The sequence below is a fragment of the Camelina sativa genome, chromosome 19, assembly GCF_000633955.1.
Source record: "Camelina sativa cultivar DH55 chromosome 19, Cs, whole genome shotgun sequence".
Classification (NCBI taxonomy): domain Eukaryota; kingdom Viridiplantae; phylum Streptophyta; class Magnoliopsida; order Brassicales; family Brassicaceae; genus Camelina; species Camelina sativa.
This window is the reverse complement of record NC_025703.1, coordinates 7,778,337-7,803,444: the sequence shown is the minus strand read 5'-3', so window position 1 is coordinate 7,803,444 and position 25,108 is coordinate 7,778,337. Positions and strand designations below refer to the sequence as shown.

The window sequence follows — 25,108 nt, the reverse complement described above, 5'->3', positions numbered from 1 at the left end:
ATCTCCCAAAGACGGATCTATCACCTCGCTAACTCGATTCTCTTTAAACAGATTCCACACCTGAAAAACAGAGTTTCAGAGATCCAAGGACAAAGCAAGCTGATAATGTTTACAAATGAGACAAGAATAAGATGTTTAGATCTTCTTACATAAACTATGAGATTCAGAGGTCCTTCTGAGTCCTGGTGGAAGCTATTGTTCTTCCTTCCACAAATAATTTCGAGCATTAGAACTCCGAAGCTGAACACATCTGATTTTGCAGAGAATAGTCCTTCTCTAAAGTACTCCGGAGACATATAGCCACTATGCAAAGTATCAACACAAGAAAGTCTATTAAAAATCTTATTTGCGAATCTTCTCCTTGTGTCAAGTCAGTAGTCACTCTTAACTTACAATGTGCCAGCAACTCTTTTGGTATTGGCTCTGGATTCTTGCGCTCCAAATATCCTAGCCATTCCAAAATCAGATATTTTGGGATTCATATCCTCGTCCAGCAAAATGTTGCTGGCTTTGATGTCTCTGTGTATCACTTTCAATCTTGAGTACTTGTGAAGGTACAAAAGCCCTTGAATTATCCCTTCCATGATCCTGAACCGCAGCGTCCAATCCAAAACATTTTTCCTCAAGGGATCTGCACAGATTTGTAGTCATTATATTTCTTCATATGGATTTCTATAGATTCTTAGCCTTATAAAGAAAGCTCACCAAAGAGGAAGTAGTCAAGGCTCTTGTTGGGCATGTATTCGTAAATCAACATTTTCTCTTCCTTCTCGATGCAGCACCCTAGCAACCGAACAAGATTTGTGTGTTGAAGTTTTGCAATAAGCATAGTTTCGTTCTTGAACTCCACTAGTCCTTGCCCAGATGCTAAAGACAGTCTCTTGATAGCTACTTCTTCCTCATCTATTAACCTCCCCTTCAAGAGAGTAGCGGAAAATCAAAATCAGCATGCTCAAGTTAATATCAACATCTGAAGAATCTGGACTACCTTATAGACAGGGCCAAAACCTCCTTCACCGAGCTTGTTTGCATCAGAGAAGTAATCTGTTGCCAAGGCTACACTTTCAAAGCTAAAAATATGAAGCTCATTATTATTCTTCCTATCACTTCTCTTGTGTCGGCGTCTCCTATCAATTCCTAATTCACGTAGTAGCATTTCTTGGTCTATTGTTGAACTAACCCTCAGTGATAGAAGCCTCGTCCGTATGAAACCAATCACTAATAGCAAAAATCACACACTCAATTCTCAACTCCGACATTTAAAAAACCTATTCAGCTGAGCCTTAGGTACGTACTTTGTGGGAGGATTTCTCTCATAGAAAGTAGAATATTCCGCGAAATATGACAGTGACTGGATCAAATAAGAAAAAAAGGGTGAACTTGTTAGTAAGAAAACCATTGGAAAAAGAAGTTTGAGTCATTCTGATACAATTTTCAACCTTTTACTTTAAATTTCCTTAACACAAGATAGATGATAAACCAGATCACAGGTATGATTAGGAACAGTGATGTCACTACAACAAGCCAAGTTGCCGCTTTGTCGTTCTCTTGGTTTACATAAACTCCTGTATTCCAGAAAACTTAGTGTCCAAGTAGAATGGTTGCAGTTGTTATAGTGACTTTTAAATGAAAGGCAGATAATATATTTCCATAACTTCTGTACCTGGTACTAGACGAATATATATAGTTCTGGGAATATGAGAAGACAAGTTTTTCTCGGTAGGATCAATATTCCATATTTCGCAGCCCGTACCATCAAGATTGGTTGAAGCATAGGCAAGACAAGAAGAGTTTTGCAGACATATAGCACGACAATCAGCTGAACTAAACTTTCCACCAGTTTCATTAGGTAAAAATCCCTTGCTTGAGAAAGCAGATACTGTCTCTTTGAAAGAATAGCCTAATCCATAATATGACGACTCATGCCGCTCATCTGGGACTATGCAACCTGCGTGCAAACAATCCGTAGAATCTCGCCTGTAACAATCATAATTACTTGCTTCATCCAAAGTGAAAGGATAACAATGAACATGCAAACGCTCTCTCTGAAACCTATGTATATGCAACATTCCCTGTTGGTCTATTTCTATCGCTGGGGGAAATGTTCCGTCATATCTCTGATGACCTGAATACATAAAATAGTGTTCACTCTCGCTTGAAGTGAAGGAAAAGAGGAAGCCGTGATGATTTAATTCCTCCAAGGAAAATCCACCCTTAAACCAGAGCCCACTTGCCCAATACATGCTTCCACGCCACAAGATGGTCAATCTGTTTGTAATATTAGCATCCATCCCAAAGACAAAAGATCCAGAAGCAGGTAAAGCATCACCTAGCCATGATGTCAGTTCCCATCTCTTCCCGGTCTTGACATTGAAACCAAGTTTCATCCCCGGAAGAAGAGTATTTGTTGGATAATCAAAACTTTGCCACAAAATCCGTCTCATCGATCCATCAGAATCCATCTCCTGGAGCTGAAGATTTCCAGAATCCAACAACTTAAGGGTTGTGTTTCCTGTGGTTTCCGTAGAGCTTAGCTCAAGCAAGCTTGCTGCTCCTCTTAAAATCCTCAATCTGCCAAGAGAGTCCACCGTAAGGCTTCCAGAGCCTCCCAAAATTGGATTGTTGCGATTAGCAATCCAAACAGCTCCGCCCTGGATATCAGCATAATTCTCTTTCCCATTAAGATAAAAACTGTTGTACCAAATTCCAAGATACCATTTGCCTGAATTCTTGAAGTTAGAAAACTGGAGCTTGAAGATATTGAAAGCTGCGATTGGTTTCCGACACGTTTTTATCTTCATCAAAGACAACCACAGCTCTCTTCTCCTCGTCAACGAGGAAACTGCCACCGCTATAGAACCGACACCCTGTGAGTGGATCCATATCCACCGCTAAGAACTTGCTCCAGGACAATGCATTGGGCTCAATCTTGGTCGTAATCCAAATCTCCATCTCATATGTTTCACAGTGCTGATACAACACCGCAAGCTGCTCTTCTCTAACACTAGACAAAACCACTGCATCTTCACTATAAGACTCAAAAGGCAGAGGCAGACGCGGACCAAACCTTTCTGTAGTAAAATCAAAGCATAGTAAGAAATCAGGGACGTCTTCTCGGGATACCTTATCTGTACCATACCAGTACGTATTTCCCTTCAAAGACAGGCCGTAGTTACCAAACTCCACATCCCAGTCTGGAGTGACATCAAGAACCCTCCATGAATCAGAGTTTACATCGTAGATCTCGTGCACATACATCGCCCCGGGAACATTTGAATATCTCAAGATTTTATGGTTGCTCTTGTCGTATCCGAGAGCATGACCATACCAGATCCCTCTGTGCTTATCGGATCTGAGTTCAACGCCGATCCACCGAGTTCGCCCTGTATACGGGTTCCAAACCACGAGCATAACAATAAACCCTCGCAGTGGTACACTCGAGTGATGATGGCGAGTTTATCAGAATCGTTTATGCTAACAAGATTAGCTCTAGACTTCACAGACGGATTAAAGCCATTGTAGTGAATTCGATCGACGCTCATCAGATAAAGACTATAATTGAGCAACACAATCGCCTGAAGCTCACCTTCGCTTCTCACTACTTGAGCAAGATGCTTCTTTGTAAAGCTCTCATCTTTGGATAAAGTGTTCCACTTTTTGCAAGTAAATCGCACTGCTCTAGTAGATGTCAACGGAACCCTAGAGAGTATCTCCTCTACTAATTCCATTGGCAGATTTGAGATCATCATCTTCATTGATCTTCTTCAAAAAACAAGGATCGATGGAATAGCACAAAAAAAAGTTAAGGTTTTTTTTTCTTCTTTTGGTATCTTTTCACCATTGCACAAATCAATCAATCCTTTATATAGGGAAATAAAACGGTAGGGGTTCAGCCCTACTCTCCGACGTCCTTCATAAATTCGTTTTCCTTTTTCCTCTGCGCGCCTACAGGTTTCTTCCTTTCCGGCGATCGATAGTTTTTTACTTTTTTACTTTTACGATTGAAGACGGTGGTGATATGAATCTGGGCCACTCATGGGCTTTTTATGAATCTAAACCGAAACCCAAACACGAACCAACAACCAACCGAACATAACCAGAATTATTCTAATTCGAACCGAAACAAAAACCGAGACTGGTATAGGGGGTGATCTGAATAAACAACCTCTAGTTTTTCAAAAAGGACAGGTGTGAATTTTAGAAATCTTGTGTACATGCATCCAATAAACTAAATGAGATTTTTAATATCTAAAAGGTTTTAATATTTTCTATGTTGAAAATTGCTCAACAAAAAAAGGGATTATTAAATAATTCACCTATTTAATAACATAATATATTTAAGTTATTTTTAAAGATACAGTTCATGTATTGTTGTTTTTACAGTACTCCATTTATGACTAATAGATTGATGTTATAGGATTTATTTTTGTTTCTAAAAGATTTATTTTGTAGATTAAAAAACTAAAATAAATCTTATAGCTTTTTTTTTTCTATCTACCCAAAAGTAATTATAAATTAATTTACAAATATTTTTTTTTTAATATGTGTAATAATGTCAAAACATCAATTTATTAGGGACATAAGGAGTAGATTTTACAAATTAATAGACAGTTTTGTGAAACCTACCTAAAAAAGATGTAACGTATATAAACAAAACGGCAAATATTTGTTATATTTACACATTGCCCTATATATAAATACAATGGATCTCCCATTAGTTGTATATCTCTAATCATTAATGTTTTAAATTGCTTTATAACAGAAATGATCTTATAATATGATGTACGAATCATTAATATATATGCATGCATCATTGCAGGATTAAGCAAGTTGTAACATAGAATATTATTACTTGAATAAGTAAGTAATTAAACAAATCATGCTTCACTCCTTAAAGACGAGATTAGATCCTCAACATCGTCATATCATAAGATCCTAAACACTATTTAATACTCACACCATAACATATCACCCAAGAATATATCATCTGTGTCCCTAAATTTACATTCTGTTGTCTAAAGCTTCTTTTCATGGAGTTCTGTGGATCAGGTATCGACAAGAAACACCTAATGCGTTCGAAGACTTGTAGTTACGATCGGATCAAAGATCAGTCTGAAGATGTTTTGAGATTGAAGAAGATCTCAAAATGGAGATTGATATGGAGGAAGATAGTGATGATGAGACAAAAGAAGAAGAATCAGATTTTTGATCATCGTGTTCGATATGATCCTTTCACTTATTCACAAAACTTCGAGGATGATGGAACTATCGCATATCACGAAGATCCTGATGTGTCTTCAAAGTCTTTTTCTGCTAGATTTGTTGTTTCTTCTAAAGTTTTCAATCTTAATTATTCTTGAGCTTCTTTCTTGTAGTAATCATTTTTGGATTCAAGTGTTTATACTTTTTAAATTATACATCAATCTTCAATTAGACTATAATGTTGAGTAAGAGCTTTTAGCATTTGCTTATGCAAAAGATAATGGAAGATACTCATGTGATTCATTAGTAGTTTATCAATAGAATTAGGTGATGATTACGTGTAATCACGTGTGATAAGTCATTGCTTAATTCTTTCACATTACTATATGATCAGTAGTACACTTTTTCATGAAGTCTATACACATGCTGTGTGTGAAAGAAATGGAACAGAGTAGTAATCTTTCAGCTTCTATTTCTTTTTTTTTTTGTTATTCCAATTAGAGAAATCAACTCTTACAAAAGTTAAACATCTTTTTCATGATCCACATTGCCAACAGCTTCAAGTATAGATGAGTAAGTGATGGCATCATACTCAAATCCTTTATCTTTCATCTCTCTCATCATTCTTGCAGCCTCCTCAAACATTCCAGCATGTGCGAAGCATCCAAGAAGAGTATTATACGTAACACCATCAGGCTTAATACCACAATGCTTCATAGTTTCAAACATTTCTATAGCCCGCCTTGGCACACCTGTTCTAGCAAACCCATTGAGGATAATATTATGCGAGTTTATATCAGCGCTGCAACCGGTTTCTTCCATCTTTCTAAGCAACGAGTTAGCTTCGTTTACCATACCAGCCTTTACCATTCCTGACATGAGGGCGTTGTAAGCGTAAACATCAGGACCACTTCCTTGGTTTTTCATCTCATTGAAGAGATCTACAGCTTCACTGAGCTTCCCGCATTTCCCAAAATGTTTGATCATCACAGCGTATACTCGAGAACTTACATTGCCGAAATTTTCTTTTAGTTCTTTGAATAGCTCATTCGCTGCTTCATATCTTTTCGCCTTTCCCAAAGCGTTTATGAGGCTGCAATACGCTGCAGGACAAGGTGGAAAACCTTTCTCATCCATCTCCTCAAGAAGCAACAGAGCTTTCTCTACTCTATTTGTCTTACAATAACCATCTATAAGGATCGAGTAAGTGAATTCACTAGGGAAAACACCGTCTGCTTTCATCTTATCAAACCAAAAACTCACTTCCGAAACAGGTGCTTTAGACTCAAACAGAGCTTTAATCACAGTATTGTACGAAACTACAGTGGGTGTACATCTCCACATCCCCATCTCACTGAACACATTTTTCAGCTCCTCAACTCGACCCACTTTGCCTAAAATGTTCATCAGGTTGTTTAAGAACACAACATCAGGAGTTAATCCATCTCTAAGCATATTCTTATATAAACCATATGCTTCTTCTACCCTCCCAGCTTTACCAAGTCCCTTTATCAGTTCTGTGTAAGTATAAACAGTTGGCGAACAACCTGCTTGTTTCATCTCCTCGAAAAGATCCAAAGCTTTCTCAACTTTACCCACCTTGAAGTATATTCCCAACAACGTGGTGTATATTTTCTCTGTAGGCTGCATACAGTTATCCTTCATCTCATCAAACAACCTTATCGCAGAATCATCACGGCCTAGTTTTTCATATGAGGATATAAGCGCAGAGTAAGTAACCGTGTCTGGAAAACAATCACCTTCATTACACATCTCAGTATAAACCTCATGGACTTTCTCGTGCTGTCCTTCTTGCATCAACATTAGAATCACCGAGTTGTAAGTGCTCGAAGTGGGTTTGCACTTGCGTCCTTTCGCCTGATAAAAAACCGACAAGGCTTTACCAACCATCTTAGCTCTCCCCAATGCTTTCACAAGCTCAGAGAGCACAGAAGGGCTAACACTAACATATGTGTTACGGACCACCTCTTGTATCGTTCTATACATTTCACCATAAAGCCTAGCTTCTTCAAGGCAACGTATTAAGGTCATGTAAGTGGAGGAATCATGCTGAAAGTTCCTTCTTTTACCAGCCCATTTGAAAAACTGAATCTTGACATTAATCTCAACGTCTATCTCAAGAATGGAACGAACTAATCGATGATCCACTTTAAGTTTAAGCACCTCCAAGGCTTTCTCAGCATCAGGTCCCCATTTGAAGATTTTCACTATTCTAATGAATCTCTCATCCAACATCCTCACTGATGGATCCTTTCTAGATAGTTTCCACTTCTCTTGAGGCTTCTCAGATTCCTCATGATTCGGTTCACTAAACATCTGAACAATCTCCTTCTCTGCAAAATTTCATGGATAAAAAAAAACCAAATGTTCAAAATCAAAACCATTTCTCCTTCTCTTACTTCAAAAGGAAGCAACTTTCTTTTTTTTTGCAAATCCCATTTCTCCTAAAACCCTAAAACCATCAATTTCAAGAAGGGTGAGAGGAACAGAAGTATGCATATCACCTGTTTGTTTAAATCTCTGAGAGAGATGAGGTAGAGTTGAGATACTCCTCTTTTGGAATTTGGATCGAGCAGATATGTACATCATCTTTACAGACGAGTTTTTCACATGTAAAAAAGTCCGGTGGCGACAAAATCCGACGTCCAGCAACCGATATTTCAAGTCGCCGTCGGTGGTTTGGAGAGAGATGTTTTGAAGTTTTAGGGGTCAGAGATGTTGAAGGAGACGCACGTGACGCTCACGTGTTTTCTCAAAACCGAGCCAACACCAAAGATTGAAGATAACGAGGCAGCAAAGTGTAAAACGTGGCGAGTTTTGATTGGGTAAGTAATGTACACAAAGCACCGAAATTTTCCAAAATTGCAGATATGCCATTGCTCCTTCTTTTTCAATCTTTGATTCCGATTTCGTAGGATTTGAATCGAAGGATACTTCTGAAGTTCTTAGCATTCTTCTTTGGGATTTTGCCGAGGTTACTAGTCAATAGTACACAAAGGAAGTTCCTTTTTTGTGTTTTTTGGGGTCTGCTTTGTGTCAGTGAGTAAGTTTTTACTTGGCGGCGAAGATGGGTTTCCTCATAGGGGGCTCTTGCTTCGTCCCTTCTGTTCCTCTCCATTCCAGATTCCTTCCGTATCCTTCTTCTTCTTCTTCTACTTCTCCGTCTCAGTTTGGGCTTCTGTGTTCGAGTAATGTCGCCAAGTTCAAGCGCCGGCGACCAACATCGGCTTCTTTAAACCGGGAAGATGGGTATGAGTTTGACTCTGCCTCCGTCAAGAGGAGAGCTTTTCTTCTTGTGGGTATCTCCGTTCTTCCGTTTTTGCAGCTTCGATCACCGGCTTTGGCTGATGAAAGTGAGCTTCTTTTTTTCCTTTATTGCTCTCTTTTTTATTCTCCTTACTGCATTGTCGGTCTAGTGAGTTGATGAGAATGCTCAAAATGTTGTTTCTGTTTATCTTTTCATTGCTGTGATCAGTTCTTCTTTTTAATTACAGGAGGCAATGAGATTAAGACATCGAAGCTTGATCAAGAAACTGAGGTTGTAAGACTCTCTCTCTTAGTCCTTCTCAATTTGAACTCTTTAGAATCAATGTGTTTTTGAAGTGCTTGATACTTTACTGAATCAGTATTGGTTTGGTGGATAGGTTGCAGTAGTAAGTGAAGGAACATCCCCAAATACATTTCTGTCTCTCCTGAATGGCCTTGGAATTTTTAGTGCTGGAGTTCTTGGTGCACTTTATGCACTGGCTCGGCAAGATACAAAAGCTGCTGAAGAAAGCATTGAATCTGTAAGCTACTCGCACTTAAGATTTTGCTTTGCAATTGTGGCTGAATGTTCTTGTCAAAGAGTAGAAATTGTTTAATGCCATTTGAGAAGTATTGATCTTTAGCATTTAGTTCGAGCTTCTCTTCTTTTGTCTTGCTGCTGGGTTCGATCTTATTTAAAGCTACCGATAACTGTGACATACAGCTACAGAACCAGTTGAAAGACAAAGAAAGAGCATTAATTTTGAAGGAGAAAGACTTTGAAGCAAAGCTGCAGCATGAGAAGGAAGAGCGGAAAAAGGAACTAAAAAAAGCAAAAGAGGAACAATTGTCATTGACCAACCAGTTGAATTCTGCGAAGGATGTGGTGGCAGGCTTAGGCCGGGAGCTAAGTAGCGAGAAGAGATTATGTGAGGAGCTTAAAGTTCAAATCGAAAGTCTGCAAAGTAGTCTGTCAAAGGCTGGTGAAGACAAAAAGGCACTTGAAACAGAGCTCAATGAAAAGGTTGATTTGGTTGAGAAGCTGCAAGATCGGATCAACTTGCTTAGTTTGGAGCTGAAAGATAGCGAAGAGAAAACTCAACGTATTAGTGCATTGCTAGCAGAAAAGGAATCAGAACTGGAGCACCTCAACTCTGCTTACACTCAGATTAGCCAAGATATTGCCAAAGCGAATTTAGAAATCAAAGAGCTGAAGGAAGAACTCACAAGAAATCAGAGTGAATTAGACTCGAAGAATTCAGCGATTGAGGAGTTAAACACCAGAATAACAACTTTGATGGCTGAGAAAGAGAGTTATATTCAGAAGCTTGATGACGTTTCAAAAGATTATAGTGCTTTGAAATTGACTTCTGAGACGCGAGCAGCAGCTGATGCGGAGCTCATCAGCAGGAAAGAGCAGGAGATTCAGCAGCTACATGAAAAGCTGGATCGTGCGCTAGAGGATGTAAATACAAATAAAGACAAAGTTGCTGACTTAACTGAGAAATACGAAGACTCGAAGAGAATGCTGGATATAGAACTGACTACTGTAAAAAATTTGCGACATGAACTTGATGGAACAAAGAAAGAACTTCAGGCATCTAGTGATCGGGTCTCTGACCTGGAAACGATGCTAGATGAATCAAGATCTTTGTGTTCAAAGTTAGAATCAGAGCTTGCTATAGTTCACGCAGATTGGAATGAAGCTAAGGAAAAATATGAAAGGAACCTTAATGTGGAAAAACAGAAAAAGGAGACTTTGGCTAGCGAACTTGCAGTGGAGAAAGATCTTCTGAAGAGAGCTAAAGACGAGCTTGAGGGAGTAACCCATGAACTCAATGAATCTTCTGTCAAGAACCAGAGCCTTCAGAAGGAACTAGTGGAGGTTTACAAGAAAGTTGAGACCACTAGCAAGGAATTGGAAGAGGAGAAGAAGACGGTTTTGTCGTTGAATAAAGAGGTGAAAGGAATGGAAAAGCAGATCTTGATGGACAGGGAGGCTAGGAAATCCCTTGAAACAGACCTCGAAGAAGCAGTAAAGTCCTTAGATGAGATGAACAAAAACACGTCAATACTGTCACGAGAGCTTGAGAAGGTGAATACCCATGCCTCGAGCTTGGAGGACGAGAAAGAAGTGCTACAAAGATCACTAGAAGAGGCAAAGAATGCATCAAAAGAAGCTAAGGAAAACGTGGAAGATGCACATATCCTCGTAATGAGTCTTGGAAAAGAGAGGGAAGTTCTAGAGAAGAAAGTGAAGAAGCTCGAGGAGGACTTGGGCTCTGCAAAGGGTGAGATACTACGCATGAGGAGTGAACCGAAGTCTGTAAAAGCTGTGAATAGTAAAGACGACAAAGAGAAAAGCGATGACACAGTTACTGTGAAGAAAGTTGTCAGGAGGAGAAAGAGCAGTACCACTTCTTGAAGAGACAAAGTTTATAATTAACAGAGCTTGCTACCCTTATCATACAACTCCAGTCTATTATTTGTAGCCAATATTAAACCTTTGTGTAAATTTTGACTAGAGGCAAATGGTTCTAGAGTTTCTTCATTGAGTTTAACCCAACAGTGATGGTGATAGGAAATATAAATTGAGAAGATCAATGCTTTGCATAGGCTATTTATATCCAAATTATGAGCTGATACCGGTATGTTAAACGATGATATTACATTTATTCTACAATTAAAACAGAAACTCCCTCAACGAGTTTACAGCTAGCACCAAAAATGTTTCACAAGAGGCTGCTCCGTCTTCAGAAACAGTCTTCCAGGACAAGTTGTCAAATTCTCCAGTAAAAGTTCGAAGTTTTCAAATTCCTAGGAGACTGCTTTGTCTCATGGTTGTCCATTAGCTTTCCATGTTGATGAGAGATCAGCTACAGCTTCACCAACTGTTAGATAAAGTCCACTCAGACCCAATGCATCAATGATCTTTGACTTGTGTAGCTTTTCCATCACGGTCCCCACAGGATTCACCAGCACAAGCTATTTGAAACGAGAGTTTGACATAAGTTAGTGTGTTTTTCTTTCTTAGGTTTATAGGTATGATCTTTGTTTTCAGTTAAAAATTCAAACCTGAAGTGATTGCTTCTCAAGCCTCCTCCTAAGTTCAAACACCGCTTCAAGTCCACTTGTATCTATCGCAGACACAGCTGAGATAATTCCAAAGAAACAAAGTATGAGCAAAGAGACGGGTTGAGAACTCTTCAACATAGTTCAGAGAGAACGGAAATTACCTGTCATATCGAGAATTATGCATTTCAAGGTAGTACCATTGTTCTCCTTTATCCGAGTTTCCTCTTCCCTGGTCCATCTCAAGATCCTACAGAACCATAAACTCGTTTCCATAAGTTAAAATGAGATAGAAAATAGACCATATCAAGAAGAGATAAGTGAAGTTAAGACGACTGACCTTTCTTGCAGGTAAGTGCTATTGGCGAAGTAAATAGGAGATTCAACGGCAAGAATTAGGAAGCCAGGGATTCTTGAGGCTTCTCTGTATCTTCCAAGACTCTGATATATCTGAGTCCCTGGAATGTTCCCAAACTCTGAAGTGTTTGGTCTGGTTACGTGCAGCAAGATCTTGATAACTGAAACTCCCACCTGCAACAAAAAGTTATCAAACTTAGAGAACAGCCTGAAAATTTTGGAGAACCAGAACCTTGAGATATAGAGTTGTATACTCACTGCTATTGCTAGGCCAAGCGGTACAGAAACGAAGAGAACGCCAAAGAAGGAACACATGCAAGTAAAGAAATCGAATTTGTCAACTTTCCAGAGCTTGTAAGCCNGTCCACTTGTATCTATCGCAGACACAGCTGAGATAATTCCAAAGAAACAAAGTATGAGCAAAGAGACGGGTTGAGAACTCTTCAACATAGTTCAGAGAGAACGGAAATTACCTGTCATATCGAGAATTATGCATTTCAAGGTAGTACCATTGTTCTCCTTTATCCGAGTTTCCTCTTCCCTGGTCCATTTCAAGATCCTACACAGCCATAAGCTCGTTTCCATAAGTTAAAAGGAAATAGAAAAGAGACCATATCAAGAAGAGATAAGTGAAGTTAAGACGACTGACCTTTCTTGCAGGTAAGTGCTATTGGCGAAGTAAATAGGAGATTCAACGGCAAGAACTAGGAAGCCAGGGATTCTTGAGGCTTCTCTGTATCTTCCAAGACTCTGATATATTTGAGTCCCTGGAATGTTCCCAAATTCTGAAGTGTTTGGTCTGGTTACGTGCAACAAGATCTTGATAACTGAAACTCCCACCTGCAACAAAAAGTTAACAAACTTAGAGAACAGCCTGAAAATTTTGGAAAACCAGAACCTTGAGATATAGAACTGTATACTCACTGCTATTGCTAGGCCAAGAGGTACAGAAACGAAGAGAACGCCAAAGAAGGAACACATGCAAGTGAAGAAATCGAATTTGTCAACTTTCCAGAGCTTGTAAGCGGCTTGATAATCAATGAGTCCTATCACCGCGGTTAAGATGATAACAGCTAGGATCACATTAGGAGTGTAGTAGAAGAGTGGCATCAAGAACAAAAGGGTCACAAGAACTGCTGAGGCCATCACAATGTTAGACACCGCTGTTTTCGCTCCAGCATTGTAGTTTACCGCAGATCGAGAGAAAGACCCTGAAGAAAACAATAAACCGGAGTCAAAACATTGTTCCCTGAGTTAGAAGGTGAACGAGATTGTTGGTTTCAAGTAAAAATTTTAACCTGTTGTAACATAGCAAGAGGTGCAAGAACCAGCCATGTTCATAAAACCTATAGCCATCATTTCTTTGTTCCCATTAACTTGATAGTTCTTTAGAGATGCAAAAGTTCTCCCTACAGCAATCCCTTCCTGAAAAATCACAGTCAGGTCCAAAAGTTAAGTCACATATTAACTCTGTAACTTTTACAAAGAAGCTAGAGATTTCGGAGAGCTTACTGTAAGAGATAGAATCCCAGTGATGATACCGGTTTTGATGGCAAGAGCAAGATGAGCACCACTGAAGTACAACATGTTTGATGAAGGTGGATTCAAACCCTTTGGTAGATGCCCAATCTGTAATAAAAGATTATAAATCTCTATGAGTCTGAGCTCTCCCAATTCAGTTTTGCATAGTAACATAAATAAGTCTGGTTTAAAATGTTCTTACATAAGAGATGGCTTGAGTCTTGGATCGAATGAGGTATACAAGCAGAGTTGATATAATAACTGATGCCAAAGGTGCTGCAGCTGATATCCAGAATAGTTTTGGCTTCCTCATGCTCTATATATTCAGCAAAAAAACAGTAAATGTTTAATATTCAACCGCGGTTAATATCACAAGTGGAAAAATGCATGGAGTTTGAACTTACAATGTGTCTTGTGGTTAAGAGAATGCTCAAGAAACACATCCCCATCACAATAGTTTCCCAAGACCACTGCAAAATTGAAACGTTATTATTAGAGAAGAATCTTTATGGTGTTTTAACTTTTAGTATATAGTTTAATTAAATGATGTTGACTTACTTCAGATCTGTGGTTGAAAACAGATGACATGACAGGAATGAATTGCATTTTGCCAGTGAAGTGAACAATTCCAAGAAGACCCTTAAGCTGTTGAAGTGACACAATCACTGCAGCACCAGCAGTGAAACCAACCAAAGTTGCCTTTGACAAAAAGTCAATCAGAAATCCCAGCCTGAAATTTTTTTAAAGTAAATTAAGTTAAATAAAATCAAGAGTTGCTGGGCATGGAAAAAAGAAATGAATTGGAACTAACTAGATAACAGTGAAAGCACTAACTAGTAGAAAAGAAGGAAGCATCTTGGGAGGTGTAGATATTAGTACATGTCACTTGTCACTATCAAAATCAAACATATAGAATCTTGGTTCTTTTTACTTAATATTACTTAATCTCTCTATTCATCATGACTAAATTTCACTTTCGGTCTTTCAGTGAAAGTTCAACAAAAGAGGCTTACGCAAAACTCTGAATATATTCTACACTAATTAAGAGGCTTTACATATTCTTTCACATAACGATCACAAATTCAAAAGATGAGTTTTATGAATGGAAAAGAGTATAGTACCTAAGAAGGCCAAGGGAGGCTTGGAAGAGACCAGCAAAGAAAGTTGAAGTGAAAGCCAATTGGAGATAAAGAATTGGGTCTTGTGTTGGAGAAACACTTTCACTTAACATTGATCCCATCACAAGTGATGCTATTGAGACAGGACCAACTGCAAGATGTTTTGAACTCCCAAGAACTGCGTATATCAGCGGTGGCACGAAGCTTGAGTCTGCATGCAACAAACCAAATTGATTAGTTAGACTATATTTAAGTTAACATGTGTATATGTAATGATGATGATGATCGATACTCACAAAGACCAACTATGGGTGGTAAGTTTGCTAGCTTGGCATAACTGATTCCCTGCAAATTAAAATATATATATATATATGTAAGAAAAAATAAAACAATTAAAAGAACCATATTTTTTAGGGGTACAGTAATATGTGTATGAAATTGTCGAATTTTAAAATATTTTTGTTTTCCCTACATTTATTGATAACATTGAATGACATTGATACTCCAAAACAAACACAGCAAAAAGTGTTATTTTTTTTTAGCTTTAACTTCTCCAAGTCCAACTAGTCATCCCCATTCCCCACACTACTCAACGATTTAATGACAAAATCACAAAACATCTTCAATTACGCCTTTTTATTATCCCTTTCAACATAGTAATGAATTATATACTCTAAATTAAATTTTAAAAATTGTCCACATATCACGCTAAAAATTGTCGCATGATATAGAGCAAATAATAAAATCTGTAATATAGTATAATTAAATAAATAAAGTTTCAAGAATTTTATAAAAAAAAATTTGGAATCATTTGATAAAAACTTTCCCTTTAGTCAAAAGAAACATAAAAGAGAGGCAATGAAAGTGTTGTTACCTGAGGGATGGCGAGACTAGCAATGGTGAGACCAGAGACAACGTCGGACCTAAAAAGCTTGAGATCGTAGTGAGAACCCCATGTGAATATAGGGAACAAGCTTTGAAGACCAAGGATCACTCTGTTTCTCCATGTTTGGTTCCTAAACCTCTGTAACGGATCATCAGGGAAGAACACGTCCGCAACGCGCTTCTTCAGTTTCTGAAACGCTGTTTTCTTAGGCGGCAGACAAACGCTGTGTATCTCCACGATCGTTTCTCCTCCTGCGGTTGCGGTTGCGGCGGTTCCATTGTTGGGCGACGACATGTCTTCTACTCTGTTCGTGCCATGACCCATTATGGTTATTATAAAGTGTTTTCGAAAATATGGAGCTGCAAACTAGAATTTTGTTTGTGATTTTTTTAGTGTGTGTTTGTGTGGTTATTGTGGGATTGTGTTTGTAAGGTTTTGTGAGAAAAGATGGTGTAATTATGGCCTGTATTTATAGACACTTGGCTGTGAAAAAGTGTTATTGGTAAATGGCAGTTTTTGTTTTCCTGATATGACTTTAGGATAAAATAATCAAGCGTTTTCTGTTTTCGATGTTTAAGTTCCTAAGGGGTAAATGCGTCATTTCCTCTCTATCATAACTTCACAATCCAAGTTGGATTATACAAATAAAATAAAAAAAGAAAAGAATTGTTGCACAAAAAATTTTAAAAGAAAAATAAAAAGATAAATAAATAAAATCTAAGGAAATCATATTTTCTGTAGAGCATGGTATATGAACAAGAATATGATGAAGTTGAAGAAGAGAGGAATCACTGAGATATAAAACAAAAATCATAGTACATTTTGGAAATTTGTACTCATAGATTGTAAAGGTCTGGAAAATTTTACTCATAAGATTGTAAAGAAAATTATAATAATACATTCAAAAAATTAACTCACATAATCGTTTTGTATGATTTGGATTAATCAAGAAAAATCGACGATAAAAGTTTGAGTTTCCACCGTAATTGTGATCCCAAGAAAAACAGAATTTGAAAAACTGTTCACTGGAAATTTATTCAAGATTTTGGAGAATACTAATGAGTAAATATAATATATGTTATTCTTATTAATTTAATAAAAAACATTGTACATATCTTATTTTGTTCAAATCAGTCTTTATATATCTCATTTGAACATAAATTTCTTAAATTGACATATTTGTTTCTGTTTTTCTGTATTACCACAATTGTGTAGGTCAATATTCAACATTTGAAAACTTGTTTACTACAAATTTCTTTATAGCTGAGGTATACTATGTGATTATACGGGATTCCTCAAAGATATTAGTACTTATCTCTTATCTTATTAAAACATTCCTTATATAGCACATTTTAACATATATTTCCTAAACTAACATATTTGTCTTTATTTTTCAGCACCAACACAGTTGTGTAGGTCAAATTTAATTATAGCGGATTTTAATTCATTAATGTATGTGTGTGCATGTCAGATTAAGATTAACACTCTAATTTGGGCTAGTTGATGGATATATGAATTAATTTGGTCAATATCTTTGAATGTAAGTTCTCATTTTTTTTAGATAAGAATTCTTATGAAATAAGGAAAAAAAAGATTTTTTTTTTATCTGTTGTATTAGTTTGTGGAGAAGATAATATTAATTGGAAAAAAGGTTTTCATAGTATGTATAATACAGTTTCGTTTAAAAAAAAAAGATTATGACTGGTCTTCAAAATTTATTTCTTTAAAGTTTGTTTTTGCAAAAAAAAACCGTAATAATGCAGCACATTTGTTAGCCCGGGTTATATTAATAGCTCTTTTTATGCTGAGTCAGTAATCTTGCCATGACTATATAAACAAATTTGTATTGACGGGGTTTAAATTATTATAAACATTATTTGAGTAAAAAACAAAAAAGATTAACAGACAGCAATGTTTGCGAAATGCGTGGATAAATTTTGAACGTTGATTTTTGGAGTCATGAGGACAGTTGAATTTGGAAGACTGGTGGTGGGGCATCCACTTTTAATGGCTTCAATTTAAGTTTCCATAAAAATAAAACAAAATTTGGATTTGTGAATCATACTGTTTATCAAACGTTTTTTTTTTCTTTTTTTTTTTCTTTTCATGATAGCAAACATTAAATTAAATATTTATACAGCTCTTAAACAAAGAAAAAGGAGAAAAATGTACACAAAGATTCTAAGTTGATTCAAAAATCAATAATCTATAGTACCGGTTTTAGTATGTGTCCACCATATATACTCATAGGGTCCATGCCACAATATTTTTTTAACGCACCTAATTCTTCTTATCTTCCATCTTATGATGGAACATTATATAAAGATTTAATAGTGTTAATCTTTACGTTTGTATAGGCAAATACAAATATCTATGAAATCTTGGTTTTCTTGGTATGAGATCTATGGGATCTTGTTATTGACCAGAAAATATCAGTCATTCAATTGTATTGGTGTTGAGCAATACTTGAATAGGTCACTACCTAAACCTCTTTTAACCCGATATTAAGCAGACATTGAACAAAGCATTAGCAATTTAGAAAAAAGTTATCCATTAATAACAGGGTTTTAGTTGAAACTATACTAATCGTATGTGAAGATGGAGCACGTGATTGGAAAGTTCAAATAACTAAAGTTTGACAACACTCCTCCTCCAGTTGTTCTCCTCCCCTGTCTCTTATGATTTTCATAACACTCTTGTTCAACATTAACTCATATTATTTTCTTAACTCATATATACTATTTTCTTAAAATCAAACTTTTTTTGTTTTTGGTTAAAAAGTTTTCTTAAAAATAAATATCAAGTTTACAGAAATAAGATAGAACTATTACAAGTAAAAGAAAGTAGAACGAAAACTAGCAAGAGAAAATAGAAGGATGAAGGGTTTAAAACAAACAAATAAATAAACAACTACATTTTCTTAACTCATACTAAGGGGAGGTATTGGTTTAGGATTTAGAAATTTTTTTAATGATTTTATGTTCGTGCTGATTGTTAGAATCATAGAAAATTAAAAATTAGGGGAGGTATTGGTTTAGGATTTAAAATGAATTTTAATGACTTTAAAAGTTAAGTAAAATATGTTGTTATTCAATCAAGACTTTTAAAAACTCTTTAAAAATTTGGTGTTACTGATTGTGGATTTGTAAAAAGTTATCTAAAATATTGATAAATCTAGTGTTATTGGATTAAGAGTTTTATAAAGTCATTAAAAGTTTTATGTTATTCAAGTAAAACAAAAGAATCTTGGATTGTTAATGAATTCAAATTTTATGTTATTGGTTTGAGATTTTATATCATTTCCTTCATAACAAAAGTCATGAAAACTTTTTCATCATATAGAAAGATTTTACAAGATTAGAAAGAACAAATCATCAAGATTTTAAAAAACTTCCTAAACAATCTCTTAGAATCCTTCATTTTTTAACTTTCAATTTTCTATGATTCTAACAATCAGCACGAACATAAAGTCATTAAAATTCTTTCTAAATCCTAAACCAATACCTCCCCATTAAAAATGAAGGATTCTAAGAGATTGTTTAGGAAGTTTTTTTTAAATCTTGATGATTTGTTTTTTCTAATCTTGTAAAATCTTTCTATTTGATGAAAGAGTTTTCATGACTTTTGTTATGAAGGAAATGATATAAAATCCTAAACCAATAACATAAAATTTGAATTCATTAACAATCCAAGATTCTTTTGTTTTACTTGAATAACATAAAACTTTTAATGACTTTATAAAACTCTTAATCCAATAACACTAGATTTATCAAGATTTTAAATAACTTTTTACAAATCCACAATCAATAACACCAAATTTTTAAAGAGTTTTTAAAAGTCTTGATTGAATAACAACATATTTACCTAACTTTTAAAGTCATTAAAATTTTTTCTAAATCCTAAACCAATATCTCCCCCTAATTCTTACTACTTCAAAATTGATTTTTTCTAACCGTCCAAATATCATTAAGATATTTAAAATAGCTACAACTACTAATTACATACAAAATCTTGGAACCATCATCTTATATATCACAATATATATATATATATATATATATTATTTGCTATTTGAATATCAAAACATATGTATATATATAAAACCTTCTTCGCCTAGTGGTTGATTAATTATTAAATAATGTTTATATGTTATGCATGGGGTTCGATTCCCATAAATTGTGAACTAATTAAGATTATTTTTTTTAAAAATTTTACTGTAAATTTGTTTGCATATAGATGATTATTTGTTGAGAACTCGTATATGAAATTATTGTTTTATTCTCAATTGTTGTAGAGGATTAGATTCACTTTTTTTTTCCGTCAGAGGATTAGATTAACTTCTTGTGATAGAATCAAAATATCTGTAACACTATTTAAAAAACAGACACATGTGTAAGCGCACAAATGTTAACCATGGAATCACCTAATCTTATTTACATGATTGCAACAAATCAAGATTAGTCGACGGGTCAATCCTATATGTCACCAAAATCCAGTTTTTGTGTTCAAACTCTTATGCATACACTGAGAAACAAACCACTTCACTGTTAATATTTGAAACGGCCTCTTACTGTTATTACTTTATGAGATATTTAGTTTTTTTTTTTATATACATAGTCTGAAAATTATGACCCAATAAAATAGTATACTTGTATTTTCTTTTTATCGGAGGTCGATCGGATTACCTTTTTACCTATATATTGCTTTCTACTTAACATTGATCGCAATTTGTTCGTATTTAAATGAGATTCCATCTAAACAAACTTACAAGGATTTGTTTGGTAGCTTCCGTTCATGTTTTGTCTTCCTAGAAGGCTGGGTCATTTAAATTCGAGCATGCAACAAAAATCTTAAGTAACAAACATGCATGACTATTTTAAAACCTTTTGGACGTATTTAAAACGAATGCAAGAAGTTAACACAATATGTTGTTAATCACGTACGTTGATTTGGGAAGATTCAATAGAATTTATAGACCAGACGGTCCAGACCAATATTTTATATATTTGACAAAACGTGAATTATTTTATTTATTTTCCGACGATATTACACTAGGATACTTACAGTAATACTAAAATAGAATATATATATCTGCAAAACACTTAATGTTACAGAACCCTTTTTGTTTTTTCTTGCTAATCTCTAAACATAAGTTGTAGTCTAGTGAGCATTTCAAAAACTGCGGATCTCAAATCTTATTGTAGTTTGTAGTGTGAAACAATGAATGCTAATCATAATGTGTGGGAAACGGCCGATTCGGGATCAATGTAAATATCAGTCCATAAAACTTGTTTATCAGAAAAGATGATGATAAAGAAGAACAAATCTAACTAGAACCGACATTATTTCTATAGAAAATTATAGTGTATATATTTGCACTCCAAGAAAGCTTTTTTTTTTTTTTTTTTAATAAGAATTTGACTGGTATGATTTGTTTGTCTCAACCTGTACATATAACAACATATATAAATTGTAAGTGGCATAAGATGAACCACTGGGAGAGGTGCATCTGGATTTGTAAGATTCTTCTTATATATATAATTCTATTCTATTTTGCTAAAGTAATATACACTTTAATTGTCATCAATATCCCCCCTGCCTTCTTTGTCCATTTTTTAAAGTGATTTATTATTATTATTTATTTTTTAATTTTTTAATTTTGTAGACTAATTTATTACTTGATCAGATTCGATTAAATTAATTGTATATTATTATTGATCATCGTTATCCATCGACGTGAATTCAGACAATCTATACGTAACACAACACCTCTAGGTACTATGTATGTGCTCATTTATAAACTAAAATAGCTTAGTGATATAATGACCTACTAGAAGAAATCCAAACAAATTTGAAGTATGCTACTCAACTCCCATACTTTTTAAGATCACATTTTGTTGAATCTAAAGCTAAATGAAATAAAATAAAAGGAATCAACTACTAACAAAGTAACAAAGACTTGACACGTTTTAAATTTGAAAGCATGTTAACTAAAATAGAAATGAAGAAAATGAGAACTTAGAATAGACAAAAATCATGAATGCATATATTCTTATATCGCAAAATATTGCTTTAAATCTCCATCCCACAAATAACTAATCCTTCCTCAAATTTCTTTAAAATAACAACAAAAGAGATTCCATCAATATCAATATTTGATAAAAGAAACATATCTTAAAGTCCAAAAATAAAATAAATGTATGAAATAAACTCAACTTTGTAAAGACTTTTTGACCTTTTATATTTGGGGTTCCAAAAATCTGATTCTGCTCAAGGTCGGCCTCTACTTATCATCAAGCCATACAGATTAATATACATGATCAAATACTTATCATTTGTATATGATCTCTTGATCGATTGCGTGCATAAACTATAAACTATATAATAGAAACCGCATATACACGATAATGATAATTATAAGTCTATATGCAATAATATGCAAATACGCAAAAGGTAAGGTGGAAAAAAAAAAAAAGGTGGAAAAAAAGAGAAGGCCAATAAGAATCTCTAGAAGAAAGAGAGAGCTCACGAGGACGCGACCTCTCTTTGGTTACGCGGCGAGGAGTACGTTGAGGCACCATCAATTTATAATATTCCTTTAACTTGTTCAGATCTTTATTAGTTTTTAAAAAATTTCAAGTTAGATTCTTCTTGATTTATTTTTTCTTTATGTATTTCTTCTTTCGGAAATTGTTGGGGAAAAATAGTCAAACTCTTGTCTTTCTCTCTCTATATACAATATTTTAGTTGTAGGTTCTGTCATATCATGTATTTGTGAAAAGGTTTGCGAACAAAAAAAATGGTAATATAGGTAGCCACAAACGATGAACCACCATATATTTATGCACAATAGTCTTTTTTAATTTTCTTTAAATTTTCTTAGTGTTTGAAGAAATATATAAATCCCTTAGTCCACTTGCTCTCCTGTTTCCCCTCAAATCATTAGCTAGTAACAATGTTTCTTTTAATATGTTTAGTCAGTATTGGGTTCTTACGAATCTGTACTGTAAGCAAGCAATGAAAACAGATGTATGGTTATGGGGATTCGCAGATGCTATAAAACATGTATTTTAAAGCAAGTTGGTTACAGTCCAACACAAGAATAATTTGTTTTTCTTAGATTTTCATCAATAGCTTTATAATAATTTTTCTTCAGGTGGAAACACGTAGATTGATGCTTCGATCCATTGTGATTTCCTAAAATACCAAATGAATAAAATCATCAATATCTATTTGCCTATAAGTTAACAACAATATATATATATATATGCCTATAAATGAAAATTAAATAAATAATCGAAATATATCAAACTTAACGTTTATAGGATGTTTTTTACAACCTCTGTATTGGCAATGTATGATCACGGATACGTGTACTTTCTCTCGGGACCAAAAGGCCTCAGTTTTAAGTAAACATTGTATCCATTTACCCAAAAAAAAGAAGAAGTTGAAATGAAATTTTATTTGGTAAAGGCCACAATCACTCAGGACAAACCAGTTAAAAAGGTCTTAGTTTAGAACAATCTGCGTCAAAAGAACAACTTGTGCATATTAAGATATCAACATCTTTTTATTATGGTAGCAGGAAGAACACCAATCAAGAACATTTTTTTTGTCAATATAATGTTTTCAATTGATTGTCGTTTCAAACGTTGGAGTTTAAATTTTTTTTTTTTTGAAGAATTAGAATTACATTATTTGCGCATGCACACTTTTATAACATTATGTGATGAATTTTCTTCTGATACATGATTTGCAGAATACTTAACCTGACAAAATATGTGTAATCAGATAAGAATAAAGGTAATATATAACTTTTGTGTATGGAAATTTTCATCACATAGTTGGCCGATGTTGACTTATATAATGGTGACAAGTGGCAACGGAAATAAAGGCGCGCGAATGGAACATGCATTTACGTAAACTTCTTTTGCTTTCTATAAGGAAAAAAAATAATAAAATTTGCTTCTATATATATACACTTAAACGAGTGTCTTACATACAGAGTTGAATATATATTAAAACATCAAAAAGTAAATACATTTGTTGACTTATGGTCCGCATGTTGAAGCAAGGATGTGCAAGATTCGACAAAACATCGTGGAATGAACAGAAGAACTGGAAGTAGTTTTGGATGACTAAACATCGATCTCTATGGATCAAGATGAGGATTCGTTGGTTTCAACTCCGGTTTCAACCATGCTTAATTATTATATAGACGTATTATATGACGAAAGGATTTCACTTATCCTGCATTTTTTTTTTTGGGGTAAATGGTTATTCCACTAAGAATGAGATAACATGCAGGCCACTCCCATTAATTTCATATAGTATATAACCATCTTTTTTCCTGAACCTAATTTTACTAGCACAAATATTGAAAATGGTGATGAAATATGTTTGTTGCGACTGTACCACTTCAACAACAAAGAGCGCATTAGATTCGTGAGCTTGTTGGTGTCCACCCTTAGCTAGGCACATCCCACTTTTGGTAGCCTTTTAGCCGTAAAAAGCAAGATCTTGAACAAATGCGAAGATAACTTGAACATTATTAGTCCATTGATCGATCCAACGGTAGGTAGCTCTTCTGTAAAAAATGGGAATGTCCAAGTTCTTAGTTTTGATTGGTTTATATCTTTTCTATTTTCATAAAATTATAAGTGGACAGGTATATTCCAAAGAATATACCAGTTTCATTCTCTTTCGACCTTTCTTCCCTCTCGTACGTGCTTCAATCATTTCACTTAACTTTGACCTAATTTTTTGTTTTTGGTCATTAATTTGGACTTGATATAATTTATCTCCTTTGACGGCCAATGCAAGGTCCCATTAAAAGAAAACATACATTAGAAGCGTCATGACGATGTTAACTTAAGTATTTGATGGTTTGGTTATGATAATTTTAAAATATAACCATGTTGGTTTATCTTGAAACTTTGCATTAATATATATGAAGAGTCAGTAAAATTCAATAAATTGGGACAAAAAGCATCAAAACAACTAAATCTCTTTGCGACTTTGATGTGTGATGCGTCGAGTCCACCTACGCAATGAGTATGGAAGTGAAACAAACTATGCAGCAAGTAATGCAAGTATATATTCATAATGGTCTAATCAAGATATATTCTGCTAGTTTTGACACACCTATGACCTAACTATCAGTTATTCTTTTGAACATATTGTTTCAAATAATTTGGATGGGTTCATGTTTCTAGACATTTTTCAGTATTCAACAAATATCGGAGATTAATTCTATTTGTGACAAATGTGAACTATTCAGTTCTAATCAGACCTCATGTTAATATTAAATGTCTATTATTACAAGCCTTTTGTTGGATGCCAATTAAACAATTAAACAAAGCAATTTCAACTCGAATGGCCATAGGTATATATATATATATATATATATATATATATATATTATGAATAATATACAGATGTTGATTTTTTGATAATATATTTTGGAAAGTTCATAATTGGCTATGAAAGGTGCATCCTTCAACCAAGTGAATGTTGTTTTACTTGTCTATAAATCTTGGTAGGAATCATGAAGGTTTATTCTCGTATACATCAGCCCTTTTAATATATGTTAAAAGCTTCTAATGACATTCTCACTTTCTATCAATCTAAACATAAAAGCTCACTCCCTCATAATACGTTGTCAAATATTTTTTGGTAGGAATCA

At 34.8% G+C, this 25,108-nt stretch overlaps 4 protein-coding genes and 1 pseudogene across 6 annotated transcripts; 1 reads left to right on the top strand and 4 right to left on the bottom strand.

Annotated features, from left to right (window-relative positions):
* Window positions 390–3,383, bottom strand: LOC104767548 (annotated as a pseudogene).
* On the bottom strand, window positions 2,803–3,419 carry LOC109130793 (F-box/kelch-repeat protein At3g16740-like; the record flags this gene model as incomplete). Its single annotated transcript, XM_019240832.1, has 1 exon — window positions 2,803–3,419. A coding segment is annotated over exon 1 (609 nt), but the record flags the coding sequence as incomplete, so codon positions are not given.
* LOC104765434 (pentatricopeptide repeat-containing protein At3g16010) lies at window positions 5,577–8,023 on the bottom strand. The gene is made up of 2 exons (XM_010489143.2): window positions 7,728–8,023; window positions 5,577–7,556 (listed from the first exon to the last, which is right to left on the bottom strand). The coding sequence occupies exons 1-2, from the start codon at window positions 7,810–7,812 to the stop codon at window positions 5,725–5,727; spliced, it is 1,917 nt and encodes a 638-aa protein (XP_010487445.1). The 5' UTR covers window positions 7,813–8,023; the 3' UTR covers window positions 5,577–5,724.
* On the top strand, window positions 8,076–11,020 carry LOC104765433 (MAR-binding filament-like protein 1). The gene is made up of 4 exons (XM_010489142.2): window positions 8,076–8,576; window positions 8,718–8,761; window positions 8,868–9,011; window positions 9,194–11,020. Exons 1-4 carry the CDS (start codon window positions 8,291–8,293, stop codon window positions 10,892–10,894), a joined length of 2,175 nt encoding a protein of 724 aa, XP_010487444.1. The 5' UTR covers window positions 8,076–8,290; the 3' UTR covers window positions 10,895–11,020.
* LOC104765431 (probable sulfate transporter 3.4) lies at window positions 11,061–15,881 on the bottom strand. Of its 3 annotated transcripts, XM_019241281.1 has the most exons (14): window positions 15,412–15,881; window positions 14,834–14,882; window positions 14,541–14,748; window positions 13,978–14,149; window positions 13,824–13,889; window positions 13,622–13,735; window positions 13,411–13,527; window positions 13,197–13,323; window positions 12,926–13,109; window positions 12,157–12,259; window positions 11,882–12,072; window positions 11,706–11,791; window positions 11,545–11,621; window positions 11,061–11,454 (listed from the first exon to the last, which is right to left on the bottom strand). In XM_019241281.1, exons 1-14 carry the CDS (start codon window positions 15,745–15,747, stop codon window positions 11,305–11,307), a joined length of 1,980 nt encoding a protein of 659 aa, XP_019096826.1. In that variant the 5' UTR covers window positions 15,748–15,881; the 3' UTR covers window positions 11,061–11,304. The 3 variants fall into 3 exon arrangements, with proteins under 3 accessions (XP_019096826.1, XP_019096827.1, XP_010487443.1); XM_019241282.1 differs by lacking the exons at window positions 11,706–11,791; window positions 11,882–12,072; window positions 12,157–12,259 and adding exons at window positions 12,372–12,457; window positions 12,548–12,738 and having other exon boundaries at window positions 12,823–13,109; XM_010489141.2 differs by lacking the exon at window positions 12,157–12,259 and having other exon boundaries at window positions 12,823–13,109.

Excerpts from the sequence above, each read along its gene's own strand:
- LOC104765434 (XM_010489143.2), bottom strand. The coding sequence starts at position 7,812 with ATGATGTACATATCTGCTCGATCCAAATTCCAAAAGAGGAGTATCTCA. Across the intron at positions 7,557-7,727 it reads TCAGAGATTTAAACAAACAG|AGAAGGAGATTGTTCAGATG; the intron begins GTGATATGCATA and ends GAAATTTTGCAG.
- LOC104765433 (XM_010489142.2), top strand. The coding sequence starts at position 8,291 with ATGGGTTTCCTCATAGGGGGCTCTTGCTTCGTCCCTTCTGTTCCTCTC. Across the intron at positions 8,577-8,717 it reads ACCGGCTTTGGCTGATGAAA|GAGGCAATGAGATTAAGACA; the intron begins GTGAGCTTCTTT and ends TTTTAATTACAG. Across the intron at positions 9,012-9,193 it reads CTGAAGAAAGCATTGAATCT|CTACAGAACCAGTTGAAAGA; the intron begins GTAAGCTACTCG and ends TGTGACATACAG.
- LOC104765431 (XM_019241282.1), bottom strand. The coding sequence starts at position 15,747 with ATGGGTCATGGCACGAACAGAGTAGAAGACATGTCGTCGCCCAACAAT. Across the intron at positions 12,739-12,822 it reads CTCTTGGCCTAGCAATAGCA|GTGGGAGTTTCAGTTATCAA; the intron begins GTGAGTATACAG and ends TTTTTGTTGCAG. Across the intron at positions 12,458-12,547 it reads AGCACTTACCTGCAAGAAAG|GATCTTGAAATGGACCAGGG; the intron begins GTCAGTCGTCTT and ends ATGGCTGTGTAG.